This window comes from Erithacus rubecula, assembly GCF_903797595.1.
Source record: "Erithacus rubecula genome assembly, chromosome: 13".
In the NCBI taxonomy this organism is placed as follows: Eukaryota; Metazoa; Chordata; class Aves; order Passeriformes; family Muscicapidae; genus Erithacus; species Erithacus rubecula.
Window position 1 is genome coordinate 5,267,982 of NC_136665.1, and position 12,680 is coordinate 5,280,661.

The window sequence follows — 12,680 nt, forward strand, 5'->3', positions numbered from 1 at the left end:
TGTGAATTTGTGTCTGTGCAAAGAGAAGAAATACTTGGGATTTTTTTTTGTACAAAATGTGTCAACTTACCCGTGCTATTACAACAGTGCAGTTTTAAGTGCCTTTAGGGTTGTGTTTTGATTCTGCCAAACTTATCTCCCATTTGAGAAGCTGCTGAATGAGAGATTCTCCTGGGTGTTGGTGTTCTCAACATTTAAGGGTCTGAAGTAATGCACTGGAATTAATCCTGAAGCCCTCAAGCTCTGAGCTGCCATGAATACAATGATGAGTCTCTTAATTGCAACTGACTTGTATCCATGTGATGAATAAAAAAGATGTTTTGCAAATGTTTTATTAATAAAATGGGATGGATTTGTCAGGAGTGCCCTTGTAGAAATAATGTGCCTGTTACATTGAAACATGGAATTTAGAGCTGTAATTTCTGCGCTAGGATGTCTGAAATGCCTGTATGGCATTTGTTTCCAGGTGATTCAGTATATGTATTCAGTATATTGTTTACAGGCAATGCATGAGTAGAAAAGTGTAGGAAGAGATTCTTAAGAAAAGGTAAATAAAGGGTTTCAAGTTCTTGCCTCTCTTTTTGACTCTGAAGGTGAGCTACAGTTGCCTGAACTCCTTCCTGAATACTTATTTTTAAAGAATTCTCTTCTGTTTCCATCACAGCCTTTGTGTGGAGCTGGCTTTGCACATGTTGAGCCTTGGCCCTGGGCACTGCCAGGGGAGCTGTGTGATCCAGGCTCTGGCAGAGCTCTGCTCCAAGCCAGAGTTCCACCACTCCCACCAGCCACGGATCTGCTGCCAGCTTGGTGCCTGTCACCAGAGGGACACCTAAAAATGGCTTGGATGTGCTCTTGTGCTATTCCTGCCTCACTGGGAAAAGCCACTGGTGGTGCTGCTTTTCTGGCAGTGGGTTCCCACGTGTCAGATCTCTGCATGTGCAGACAGCAGCACGCTTGGTGAGCTGTCTCAGCCTGAGATGGTTTGATCCTGCGTGGTTTAGGTGCCTAAATGGGGAGGTTTCCCTAAGCAGCAAGAAATCCTCATGTCTGGGTTAGGCACAGTTTGCCAGTGGATAGTTTAAATCAAAACATGCAAAACCAAAATATTTTGGTGGTTTGTTATCTCTAAAAGCTTCTGTATGACTGCACCCCCTGTTTTGACTTAAGGAGCACAACCACCATGAGTGGTTTTAATGCATCTGAAACTGCTTCTGACCAGTGATCACTGACACTCTTTGTATCCAAGGCTGGTTTTTCCTTCCTTTTAAGCTTCCTTTTATCATCATATATCCCGGGAAATCTAATTGATGTTGGTTAATAACAAGCAGCATTTGTTGTTAATGAGAACCCTGTTGATATCTTTGAGCTGTGCAGCATTTACCTTCTGCATTAAGGAAGGGAAAAAAAAGAGCTTTGTATTTTTTTCCTGCTACCCATGTGTAACTGGTTTTCCCAAAACAATGAGGAGATTTCAGGGGTTCATGACCTCTTGCAATTAAAAAATGTCGATGGCTTGTGAGAGGTGGACTGATGGGGCAAAGGAGGAGGGGGAGCAGCCCTGTTACTGCTGAAGTCATTACTCATTTTTGGTGGGAGATCAATCTTGCAGATTCTTCTTTATTTTTCATTGAAAAATGCTGCATTTGGGGATTAGAGTAGAGGAGGTAAAAATCGAAGCAGTTCTGGAAGAAAGGTCTGCCACTGATTTGGGGCTTTAACTGATTTTTCTTCCCCAGGCTGGGCCAGTTCCAGGGGTTTGGGCTGGTCTGGTGTCAGTCTCGTGGGACCAGCTCAAGGCACTGTGTGTCCTGGGAGCATTGGTAGAGCACCTCTTCACTCCTGCTAGCCAGTTTCCATTGAAATGTGGAAGACTGAAGTTTCTGAACCCTCTGTCCTGTGTGAAGGAAGGTTCAGATGTCCCTGGTGGTGAGGGGGGGACCCTCAGGCACAGACCAGGCAGGGTGGGGTGTCTGGAGCCAGCAGTCCTGGACAGCTGGTGTTTCACTGGAGGTGGTGAGTGTGAGGGCTGGTGTGCTCATTTGCTTCTGATTCCCTTGCTTTGTTTTCTATTTTTGTATCCTTTTTGGCTTTCAATTGATATTTAAATTTTGGAATGTGTTTTTGCACGTTCTGTTGCCAAAGGCTGTCCCTTATGCCGTGTGTGATGGAGTATTGCCTTCTGTGCACCTAAACAGTTTTTTGTATTTTCTCTAGGGACAGACTTGTGCTCAACCAAAGTTATTTTTTCAAAATATAAAGAGAATTCAGGTGGGCTGTTTTTTTTTGTTGCTTGTTTTAAAGAGAAGGCTTCATTACTGTTATTGTGCTGGACATTCACTTGGTGAATGTTTTCCCTTGCAAGAGTTTAGCATGCAGCATGCTGTTTAGCTTGTCTGCATTCTGTAAATTTGATTATTTTGGCTGTCATAATGTTATTACTCTTATTAAGCTTCCTCATTTGCACATTGATCCTGTTAGTCTCAGGAAGCTGATAAGCCATCTAGATCTACTTGCAAAATGCACAGAAAATGAGAAATCTGCCCTGGGGGCTCTGAATACTGAGATTCACTGTGATTTAGATCTGAGTGTCTGGCCTGCATTTTTTTCCCCTTTGGTGCTGTTTTAGACTACCTGACTTCATTGTAGTTTGCCAAATTAAGATGAATTTTTGCTTTTATTATAAATTCTGTCACTGGTGGCTTCTGAGAAGCTTTGCTCTGGTTTGCTTGTATTTTTATTTGGATGAATACCCTCCTTTTTCACAGAGCTTAAGAATATTTGCAGCAGCAGCTGGCGTCGCATATGCTGTGAGTTGTTTTCCTCCTTGTGTCAGTGTCAGTTTTCCACGCTGCTTTTCCAGATGGATTTCTTCTTCACTTTCACAAAACCTGCTTTTCTGTTGCCTGTGGGACGTGCAGGGGCCCAAGTGTAACTGAGAGGACTTTGGGCACACTACTCTTTGCTCTTGCTTCCATTGCCATGGCCTTTTCCTCAGTGACCTGTTCTGTAAGGCAGGCTGGACTATCCTCTGTTGGACCTTTAGCTCCTGTCCCCCTTTTAAAAATTTTTCTGGTTCTCAGTGAGGTCAAGCTCCTCTTACAAGGTGAGGTTTTACCTACCCTCTCCCTTAGCCTCTCCTGTCCCAAGCCTGCTTTGGGTGTTCTCTCTATTTACATGTTATTTATGCCACTGAAATGTTTGCAGACCCTGTTTTGTTCCTATTCTGCACGATCTCTCTGCACTTCCAATGAGTTTTTCTTTCTTTGGTGATGTTCTTCCCCCATCCTGGTCCAGCACTTCCTCCTCCTCCCACGGTTTGACCTTGTCTTGCTCTTGTTTCCCTGTGCCCTTTTCCAGGTGTTCACATGGCTTCAGTCTCTATTAAGTGCTGATGACTCACAGACCCACTCTATACTTCCAAGGGTTTGTCACCCAGCCCAGTGCCTGTTTTTTCCTCCTTGCCTTTTTCCCCTTGAGTTCCCAATCAGTCATTCAGTATTTCACTCCCCAAACCCTGGGTGGTGCTTCCCAAGCTCTCTTATCTTGTCTTTTAAAGTGCTGCCATCTCATAGGTAGCTCTGTCCCAAGCTTTCAAGATTTTTTAAAAATTAATTAGGTGTACTTCATGCATTTGAATCGCATGCAAATTCTGTGTACTCTTTGTTGTCAGTATATTCTCCTTTTTCATCTCATCAGACAACTTCCCTAACGCATAAAGTAAGTTTTTACAGATGTTTTCCTTTGAAGTGACAGCTCTCGTGGAATTGTACTTCTGAAGCCATTTGATAGCACTTGGTTTTAAAGATGGCATGAAGTGTTTTAGTTCTACTCTGAGAAGGCAGCTGCCCTTGTTTTATCTTTTTTTTTTTTTATTTAGCAGCCTAGACTACTGTTATAAGCAAGTGGGATTCGTAGCATCCAGCTGAGTGACAGGAGAAAAGATGTGTATACACCAGAAATGTTCAAATATCTAATATAAAAGTAGCTGAGCATAATTCATAAGTCTGTCAGCCTGAATAAGGGCTGTCTGTTGTACTTAAAACTGTCAGTCCTTTCCTTGTGCTCCCTTTAATTACATTACTACTCATACCTGCAAACTCAAACTCTGAACTGGAGAGGTTTTCTAACGTGCCTGGTGATTGAAAAGGAATAGAGAGCTTGGGGGTGACAGAGGCACTTTCAGACTGCTGAGCACAGGTTGCTGGTAAGCAGATTCAGGAGGCACAGTGACACACCTCCCCATGGATGCAGCTGTGTTTTTGCTTTCCCTTCTCTTTCAAATCCCACAGGTTGATCCAGCCTTTGTTTTCCAGGGTTAAATCACGGCTGTCAGGTGACTGAGTGGACCTGCTGCTGTGTCACCCTTCCAGGGAGGTGGGGAGTGTCCCAGGTGTCCCCACCATCAGGGCTGTGCCAGGCTCTTCGTGCTGGTGCTGTAGTAACAACATCAGGTTCCACCAGAGCAATGTGCAGGAATGACTCTCCTCTCTGCACTTGCCATCCTGGACACTTGGGGTTTTCAATTGACACCTGGACATGTGAATGTAAATAGGCAATTTGTGCAAATGCTGTGTGTTTTATTGTACTCTTTCTGCACTTCTTACAAGCACAAACCCCCTCATGTAAATAGTTTGGAGTCCCTGGTGTACAGCAGGAGGGTTTATCTACAAAGGGCTTTTAAGCACTGGGTTGCACTCAGAAAACGTGAATAATGGGTGCAATCTTTCTTTTATGTTGCATCATAACAGGAAGATTTAAAATGTTGCTCAACTTTGTGATGATGGGAATAGTTTTAAGCAATACCTGGAAGCACAACTTGAGGATCTTGCCTGTTTTTCAGGGAAATAATTTCAGTGTTCTCTCTGAGGTAAAGATAGGAGAAGATTGCCTGGACTGAAGGTGTAAAGATTTAGTGATTCGTCCTTCAGATTTAACAAACAGAATTAATGCAGGCTAGCCTTAAATCTACCCTTAATGCCAGACTTAACACAGGAAACTTCCTTGTGTGAAAACAGCAGCATCTCATCAAAAGGGTTTATCTCCAGACATTAAATTTCTCCCACATTTGAAAGAGATCAGTTATTTCTTCTGAAATGTGATAAACATCTAGATTAACATATTTATATACTTAGAAAAAAGGAAACTACTCGGAGTGACCATGCCTTGAGGAATGGTTCACATAAAAATAACAAAGAAGACAGTGACAGTGTGGCAAGGTGTATATTTTTTTAGTTGATACTGCTGTGTCTGTGAGTCTGTGTTTGCTCTGGGGTTTTCATGCAGCCCTTGTGTTGGTGAGATGATGTTTTGCTGTAAGCTGTATCTCCCCTGATACAGTTTATATTCCTGCAATGCAAGGAGTGAGTTCTGTAGAAAGCAATCCAAGAGCGTATTGGTGCAGTTCTTAAAGTAAAATCTTTGTGTGGCTGGTGCTTGTTTCCTTATGGTTGGGTTGTCATGGTCTGGAAAACACAACCATGCTGGAATCCAGCCACATATGAGCACTGCTCTCAGGGATACCTCCTTGCTTTGCATGCACTGTGAATAACTCTGATGATGTTGCAGTAGACAATGAGGAAAATACCATAAATGCAAATTGCTGTGGGAATCATCTGTCTCTCCAGGTAAATAAGTGTGGTGTGAGGCTCCTGAGTGCCTGAACCCTGTCAGATCTTCCCTTGTATCAGACATGCTGATGGTTGTTGGAATAGATAGGACTTGTTTTCTTGCTGATTTACTTGACATGAACATTTTCTCTTTGGATGAGTTATTTTCCTTATCTATGCTAAGGAATATTTTGTTTCAACTCAAGGAGTCTCTTTAGTATCTGTATTTATATGGCTTTGTCTGTGTATGATCTTGGGTGTTGTTTAAATCTATTCCTCAGTTAGCACTGAAGAATTTTCCTGTCCTTAGCAGTAGTTTATTCTCATCTAAAGCATGATTACATCTGGGTATTTGTTATCAATCTCTTTGATAGATTGATCTGTAGCCATGAAGTCTGGTAGTAAAATGAACACTTACAAAGTAATTTCTGAAGGTGTGTCTTGCTGAGGGCAGATTCTTGTTTTACTTCTGAGTTCTTAATGGCTTTTTGCTTGTCTTTGGGGTAGCAGTCTACTCCAAGACAACTGGAACATTTTCCCTTTAGGCAGTGATAGGAAATAAGATATGGAGTGGATGGTGCCACTAATAAAACTGAACTGTTGCTCAGAAGAAACGAAGGAAGTGCTAGGGCTGTGTATCACAAGGCCTGGCCCCTGTGATTTCAGTTGGTTTGGAATCAAGTCCCAAATGGAAGGACCTGTGGAGATGGTCTGGGGAACCTGCTGAACCTGTCACGTGGAATGCTTGAAATTTCTGGGAACTTAGTGGGCTATTGGTCATTTTTGCTGGGTCGGCTGCTGGGACATTAGACTGTGGGAAAACAAAAAGGAGGATGGCACTTTGGGTTGAGGAGAGAACCATAGGCAGCCTTGATGAGATGGGAAGTCTTCATTTAAGAAGCTGATGTAACAAATATCCTGAGATCCTGCACTGAGGTGTGAGTCAGCCTGCGTCACTGTGCTCACCCAGCACTGCTCCTCTCTGCCCTGATTGCTCCTTGTGCTTGCCAAGCTCTGAGTGGGAAAGAGCTTTGTTCTCTGTGGGAAGCTCTGTGAGGAGCTTTTAGCTCCTGAGGGATCTCTTGTGGAGGATGACTGCTCCCAAGGCATACTCTGTGCTATCATCAGGAGCTCAGGAAGAGAGGTGCATTTTTTGGTGCAGCTTCTTTCATCTGTGGGTTTCCTTTTGGCAATTGAATGGCAAGGCTGGGTTAGTGCCTGGCTTACAGGGGTCACAACATACTGAGCAGAAGAGCACTGTGTTTCAGGCAGGTTGATAGGGACTTCTCTTGCACAGGGAGGAAAAACCTGCCAGGCTTGATCTGCACTTCAGGAATATGGGAATTACCTGGAGGAGAGAGCAATCTGTTCCCTGCTAAGGTCTTAGGGTAATAAGGGATGTGGCACAACAGGCCAAGTGTCCCAGCTGCTCTGCAGTAGCTTTGGTCATTATAGCAGAAACTGGGTGCATTTACAACTCTTTTCACCATGTAAGAGCACCCCAACAAATACTGTGTAAAAAACCCATCAGCAATGTGCCTCGTATCAGCTGAGTGGGGAGAAATCTCTCCCTTTCCACCTGAAACCCAGTTTTGAAATGCTGGACTGTTGTTGCTTGTGGACAGAAAGGATGAAGCATAGCTGTGTGTTTGGTCACTGACTCCTCTCATTGGCTTGCAGTGTTGTAACAGCCTTGTATAAATTAGATAGCTGCTGTCCTGGAGTGATGCTTCCAGCTGCATAGATTTTGGCCAATGAAGGACTGCCACCAGCCTGCTGAAGGTACATTTGAAATATTTTTTGTTACTTTCTTTCCAGTGAAAGAGAATCAGTTGTAAGTTCAACAGGAATTATCCTGTCTGCTTTATACAAACACTGTGCTGCAGTGTAGCAGGCTGCCTGTTAGCTGAGCCAACCAATCCGTGTGAAACTGGGGAACTTTGGATGGGTGTCAAAGCTGGATATGTAAAATATGTGTGTGGCTGAAGGCTGTGCTGGTGTGTGTCTGTATTTCTTGAATAACAGCCATATGTAATGATCATTGCAAAGTCTGAAACAAAACTGGTGCTGTGCTAGGGGTGATGTCTTCTGGAGTGGGGAGCCTCACAGCCTTGTCTCTGCACCTTCTTAACTGGGAATAAGAACTTAAACTCTGATTTCTCCTCTCATTATTGCCAGATGTAGAAAATGCAGATGCCAATCTTAAGATGGGATCGTTTAAACTAGTTCCTGTTTGTCACTTTGAGCTGGAGCAGCAGCCTGCAATAGAGAGGGTTTGGATTTAGGTTTTTCCCAGCTGATTATTGCCAGCTGTGTGTGTAGAGGTCGGGGACTGTGGGTTTTGTCAAAGTAGGTAGCTAAGAATGTGGGATTGCAAAGTATATCCCAAGGCTTATGGGAAGGAGAATTACTTTAGAGAAATTGAAGTCATAGATTAGTGATGGTATATAATTTGTTGGTGTTTAGTATCTAGAAAGAAATGGGGATATTTAGTTCTGAGTGTGGCCTCACTCCTCCCAATATTTTTTTTCATTTGTGTTAAGAAATAACTCAGGGCTGGTAGATGGGCTTTACTGACTCTACCGTGCGTGCCTCAAAGGCAAGTCCTGATGTATTTTAGTGCTGCGCAGCTTTGCTATCTCCTGGCACGGCGACCGCGGTGTCACTCGGCTGTGACAATGCCTTTCTGAAGGGTAACAGGGAATTCATTTTTCCGGGAGAACTGTTTGGGCACGGGCGGCTTGGAGCAGCTCTTAGCACAGGGATGGACAGCGCTGCGTGTCCCTGGGGGCTGCGTGTCCCTGCTGTGTGTCCACCCCCGGGCTGCGTGTCCCCGTTGTGTGTCCCCGCTGTCCCCCCGGGCTGTGTCCCCGCTGCGTGTCCCCGCTGTGTGTCCCCGCTGTCCCCCCGGGCTGTGTGTCCCCGCTGCGTGTCCCCGCTGTCCCCGCTGTGTCCCCGGGCTGTGTCCCCGCTGTCCCCGCTGTCCCCGCTGTGTCCCCGGGCTGTGTCTCCCCGGGCTGTGTCCCCGCTGTCCCCCCGGGCTGTGTGTCCCCGCTGTCCCCGCTGTCTCCCCGGGCTGTGTCCCCGCTGTCCCCGCTGTCTCCCCGGGCTGTGTCTCCCCGGGCTGTGTCTCCCCGGGCTGTGTCCCCGCTGTCCCCGCTGTGTCCCCGGGCTGTGTCTCCCCGGGCTGTGTCCCCGCTGTCCCCGCTGTCTCCCCGGGCTGTGTCTCCCCGGGCTGTGTCTCCCCGGGCTGTGTCTCCCCGGGCTGTGTCCCCGCTGTCCCCGCTGTGTCCCCGGGCTGTGTCCCCTCACGGCAGCCAGCAGGGGGCGCCCGTGCAGTGCGGAGGGGCCATGGCGCCTCCTGGCGGCGCGGGCGGGCCCGGCAGCCGCGGGGGCCTGAGGGGTGTCCCCGGTACCCCCGGAGTGTCCCCGGAGTGTCCCCGGGCTGTCCCCGGCGTGTCCCCCGGCCATGCGGGAGAGCTGCCGGAACGCTGAGTCTCGCTGTGGTGCCGCAGATCCCCCTGGCGCTCGGACGCACACAGGGCCTGTGGTGGGTTTGTGGGGAGCTCTGTGGTGCTGAGGGCGTGGGCCTGCGAGACTGGAAAATCTTCTTTCCGTGTTCCAAGTGTGCTGCCAGAGAGACGGTGGAAGGACGGCAGGAAGAGATGTTGCGTGGTTTATGGATGTTTTATGGATTGTCAGACTAAGAAGTGATATCTTTACTAGGGAAGTGAGATACATGGAAGTTACTTGCATGTATTGTGAAACGTGGATTATACGGCTGCCATATGATACAGCGTGTTCACGGATACAAGTTGGCTTTCTGTAGGATCAAGCAGAATCCTTGGTTCACTCTCTTATTTCTCCCTGTCTCTAAATAATTGCCATTTGCTGTTGGCATTAAACCCCAAGTTTCCTGTGTTGTCAGTCAGTTGTTTAGAGAGTGAGTGTAACTTTGTCACTTGGCCCAAGCACGTTATTTCCATGCTGCAGCTCATTTTCCAAGACTGCCTTTCCCCCTGATGTTTTGCCTCTGGGGAGAGCAGGTAAGCTCTCTGCTCACCAGGGCCCTGAGAGCAGATGCTTTGTGTAAAAGTCTTCCCTGGAGTAAAGGCTTGTTCATGTTTTCCCTGTAGCAAACAAAGCTCTTCACCCACAGGCATCAGCTCTGCTCCTCCAGCCTTTGCATTAAGACAGCAGCTGATGACAATGAGAAGGTGATCTCTGTCATTTCTTGGAAATCTAATGAGCAACTCTCCTGTCATTTCCCAGGAAGTGAATGTAGTGCCCTTGTAAACCATGTTTTGAAATGAGACCTTGGGAGTAGCACGAGATTTCTGTATTTGCTTTCTCTGTGTCCTTGATCAAATAGCTCATTACTGCACTGAGGTTTAAAAACAAACCACAAAACAACTAACCCTTGAATACAACATAATGACATAAGCTTGTCATCAGCCAAGCTGAACTCTTTGCCTCACAAAAACAAAGGCTAGCAGGTGTCTCTGAACACCTCTAATGTTACTACAGACACCTGGACAAACCCTTAACTGAAGTTCTGTGCAGGTGCCACTGGTTTGAATCTGCCTGAGCAGAAGAGGATTAACTGTCCCTGTGCCTGGCTCTTTGACAAGGAGACTTAGAAATGTGGTTATTCACTTCACAGACTTCTGAAAAATACTATTCTTGTATGAACAACTTCAGGTCAGGATTCTTGGCTCAAGGCAGGTGTGTGACCAGGCTTCGTGGATTTGCAGAAAATAAGTATGAATGTTTCTAGAGGCTGGAAGGATTTAATAAGTTTTCTACCTAGTGTATGTGAAACAAACCCGAGAAGTGTGGTTTATAAATTCGCATTCCTGTTAATCTCTTTTTTCTGTTAATATTGCATCTATTGTTGACTCTCCTGGCTTTACTGGTGGCATTGTTAGGGAAGCTGGAGGATCTTGGTGTTGGCCTTGCTGTGATCACAGGAGGGCGAGGTGGGGACATCCTGCTGCTGGACTCTACCCTGGAGTCCCTCCTCTGTGTGTTAGAACAGTGTGTGTGTGCACAGGAGACAGACTTCTGGGCTAAACTGGGACAGAGATTGAGCTATTCCTGCTCACACCTCTTTGGGTAACTGTTGGAAGTAAACACACAGTTGACAGAAGAAACCAAGAAGCTTTTAAGCATTCAAAACCTCCCTCTCTTTTCTCCTTGTTTTCTGACCCTTGCAATATAACTCCTGCACCCCTCTGCCCATCCTCACATCAGCTATTGACCCAAAACAAAATCAGGAGAAAATCTTGGGTAAAAATACAGTGTAGGGCACTGACAGTGGAAAACTCTAATCAGCCTTGGAGACAAGGAAATAAATTGGAGCAGAGGGAAAAGCTGGTCAAACAAACACGGTTCTGGAAAAACAGTAGTCACTCTCCCAGAGGTGTCTTGCCAAATGCCTCTGAGAACTGATTTTTTGTTGTTTAGAAAGGTACATTTTAGCTTGTAATAGAACAGAAAAACTAAAAATAATCCTCAGGTGATCAGAGTCTGGTTAGTATTAAAAAAGAAAGTATGTACTGGCCTTCACTTGTGTTTAGGCTAGTGTCATAATAATGGAGTGATTAATAATGGAAGCGTGCATTGCACTTCACTACCATATTTTCAATGTGTTGCATTTATTTTCTGTAAAATATATAGAGAGGTGTATATATGTGAAAGTATACTGAGCTTTTTTAGGGCTTTGCTCAGGCCAGTTAATGAAGTGGGTTTCCCCAAGTTGTAAAGCTGATAAAGGTGATGTGGAAAGGTGGCAGCTGGGTGTCGTGTTCAGTCAAACCATTGCTCCCACTGCAGCTTCCCGGGGCCATTTGTTAACAGCGTTTCTTTTGGGAGCCAAATGGGATATGGGAAACCTATGGTTTATGTTTTCCTGCATTGCTATTAGTGTAGCCTTCAGGCCAAAACAGAGTTTAATTGGAAAAACGTATCACTCAATGCATGACTTAAAACATACTGCACGCTCCCTGAGCGTTCCATATTAACAAAAAAAAAAAAAAAAAAGGCTTTTCAGAGCAGTGGTGTCCCTGCAGCCAGAGCAGCGCAGCAGCAGCACGGAGCGGAGTCACCTGCTCGCAGCACGAGCCTTGCCGGGGCCTGAGCCTCCCCCGGGGGCGGCCCCGGGACCCTTCCCCGTGCCGGGGCTGCGGCTTCCCCCGGGGGCGGCCCCGGGACCCTTCCCCGTGCCGGGGCTGCGGCTTCCCCCGCCGGCCCTGCCCCGGGGGCGGCCCCGGCGCGCCCCGCCCGCCGCCGCTGCGCTGCGGTGGGAGCCGGGAGCGGCCGAGGATGGCGGCGGCACCGGCACCGGTCCCGGCCCCGGCGGCGCGGGAGCTCACGCAGAACCCTCTGCAGAAGACGTGGGAGCCCTACGATAACGGGCTGCCCGCGGGGCACAGCGCGCAGCGCGGCGGTGAGCGGCGGGCGGGGGGCGGCCCGGCCCCGGCGCTTGGGGTCGGTCACCGCGGGGCTGCGGGTTGGCTCCCCGGGAGGGGTCGAGCCCCCGAGCTGCTGGCCCTGTGCCCAGCGGAAGGCAGGGAAACTGAGCTGGGATGGATGTGTTCGCTCGTTGCTTTTGTTGGGTTTTGCGGGTTTGTTTGGGTTTTTTATTTATTAGGCGTGCCGGTGTCGGGGAGGGTTTATATTCAGTATATTCGTCTCGGAGAGAGGCCTAAAAATGTCACAGTGTTCTTGTTTTGGTTGTTGTGTTCCTTTGTGGGTTTCGTATATTTTTTTTTTTTCCTTTAAGGCCAGTGCTGTATCAGCCCATCTGTTCTATGAGTTAATGACTTCCCATATTTTGAGGTGCAGCCAACCAAGTCATCAGCCTCCTGAGCCTTTGGCTGTGGCGTTTGTAAACCATAGTTCATTAACAAACTTTGCATTACAGGTTTTTTCCCCCCTCTTCCTTAAGTAACCGAGGTCCGGTACACGGCAGTTTTGCAGACAAAAGGGGCTTTGTCGTGTAGAATTGTTTGTATTTGTCATGCAGAGAGGCTGTGCTGACAGAGCTGAGGCTCTGCCGGTGTGGCAGGAGTC

At 47.0% G+C, this 12,680-nt stretch overlaps 1 protein-coding gene across 10 annotated transcripts in view; it reads left to right on the forward strand.

Moving 5' to 3' along the window:
- The window catches only part of LOC306807583 (6-phosphofructo-2-kinase/fructose-2,6-bisphosphatase 4), a 77,425-nt gene that overhangs the window by 30,464 nt on the left and 34,281 nt on the right, over positions 1-12,680 (forward strand). For 3 of the 10 annotated variants that reach the window (XM_079317292.1, XM_079317294.1, XM_079317296.1), the window contains exon 1: positions 11,879-12,054. The exons of 4 other annotated variants lie outside the window; for them this stretch is intronic. In XM_079317292.1, the coding sequence (XP_079173418.1) occupies positions 11,931-12,054 (124 nt within the window). In that variant the 5' untranslated portion in view covers positions 11,879-11,930. Of the gene's footprint in view, positions 1-7,305; positions 7,389-11,878; positions 12,055-12,148; positions 12,233-12,680 lie in introns of those variants that run through there. 3 more of the 10 variants (XM_079317301.1, XM_079317295.1, XM_079317293.1) reach the window with 3 other exon arrangements.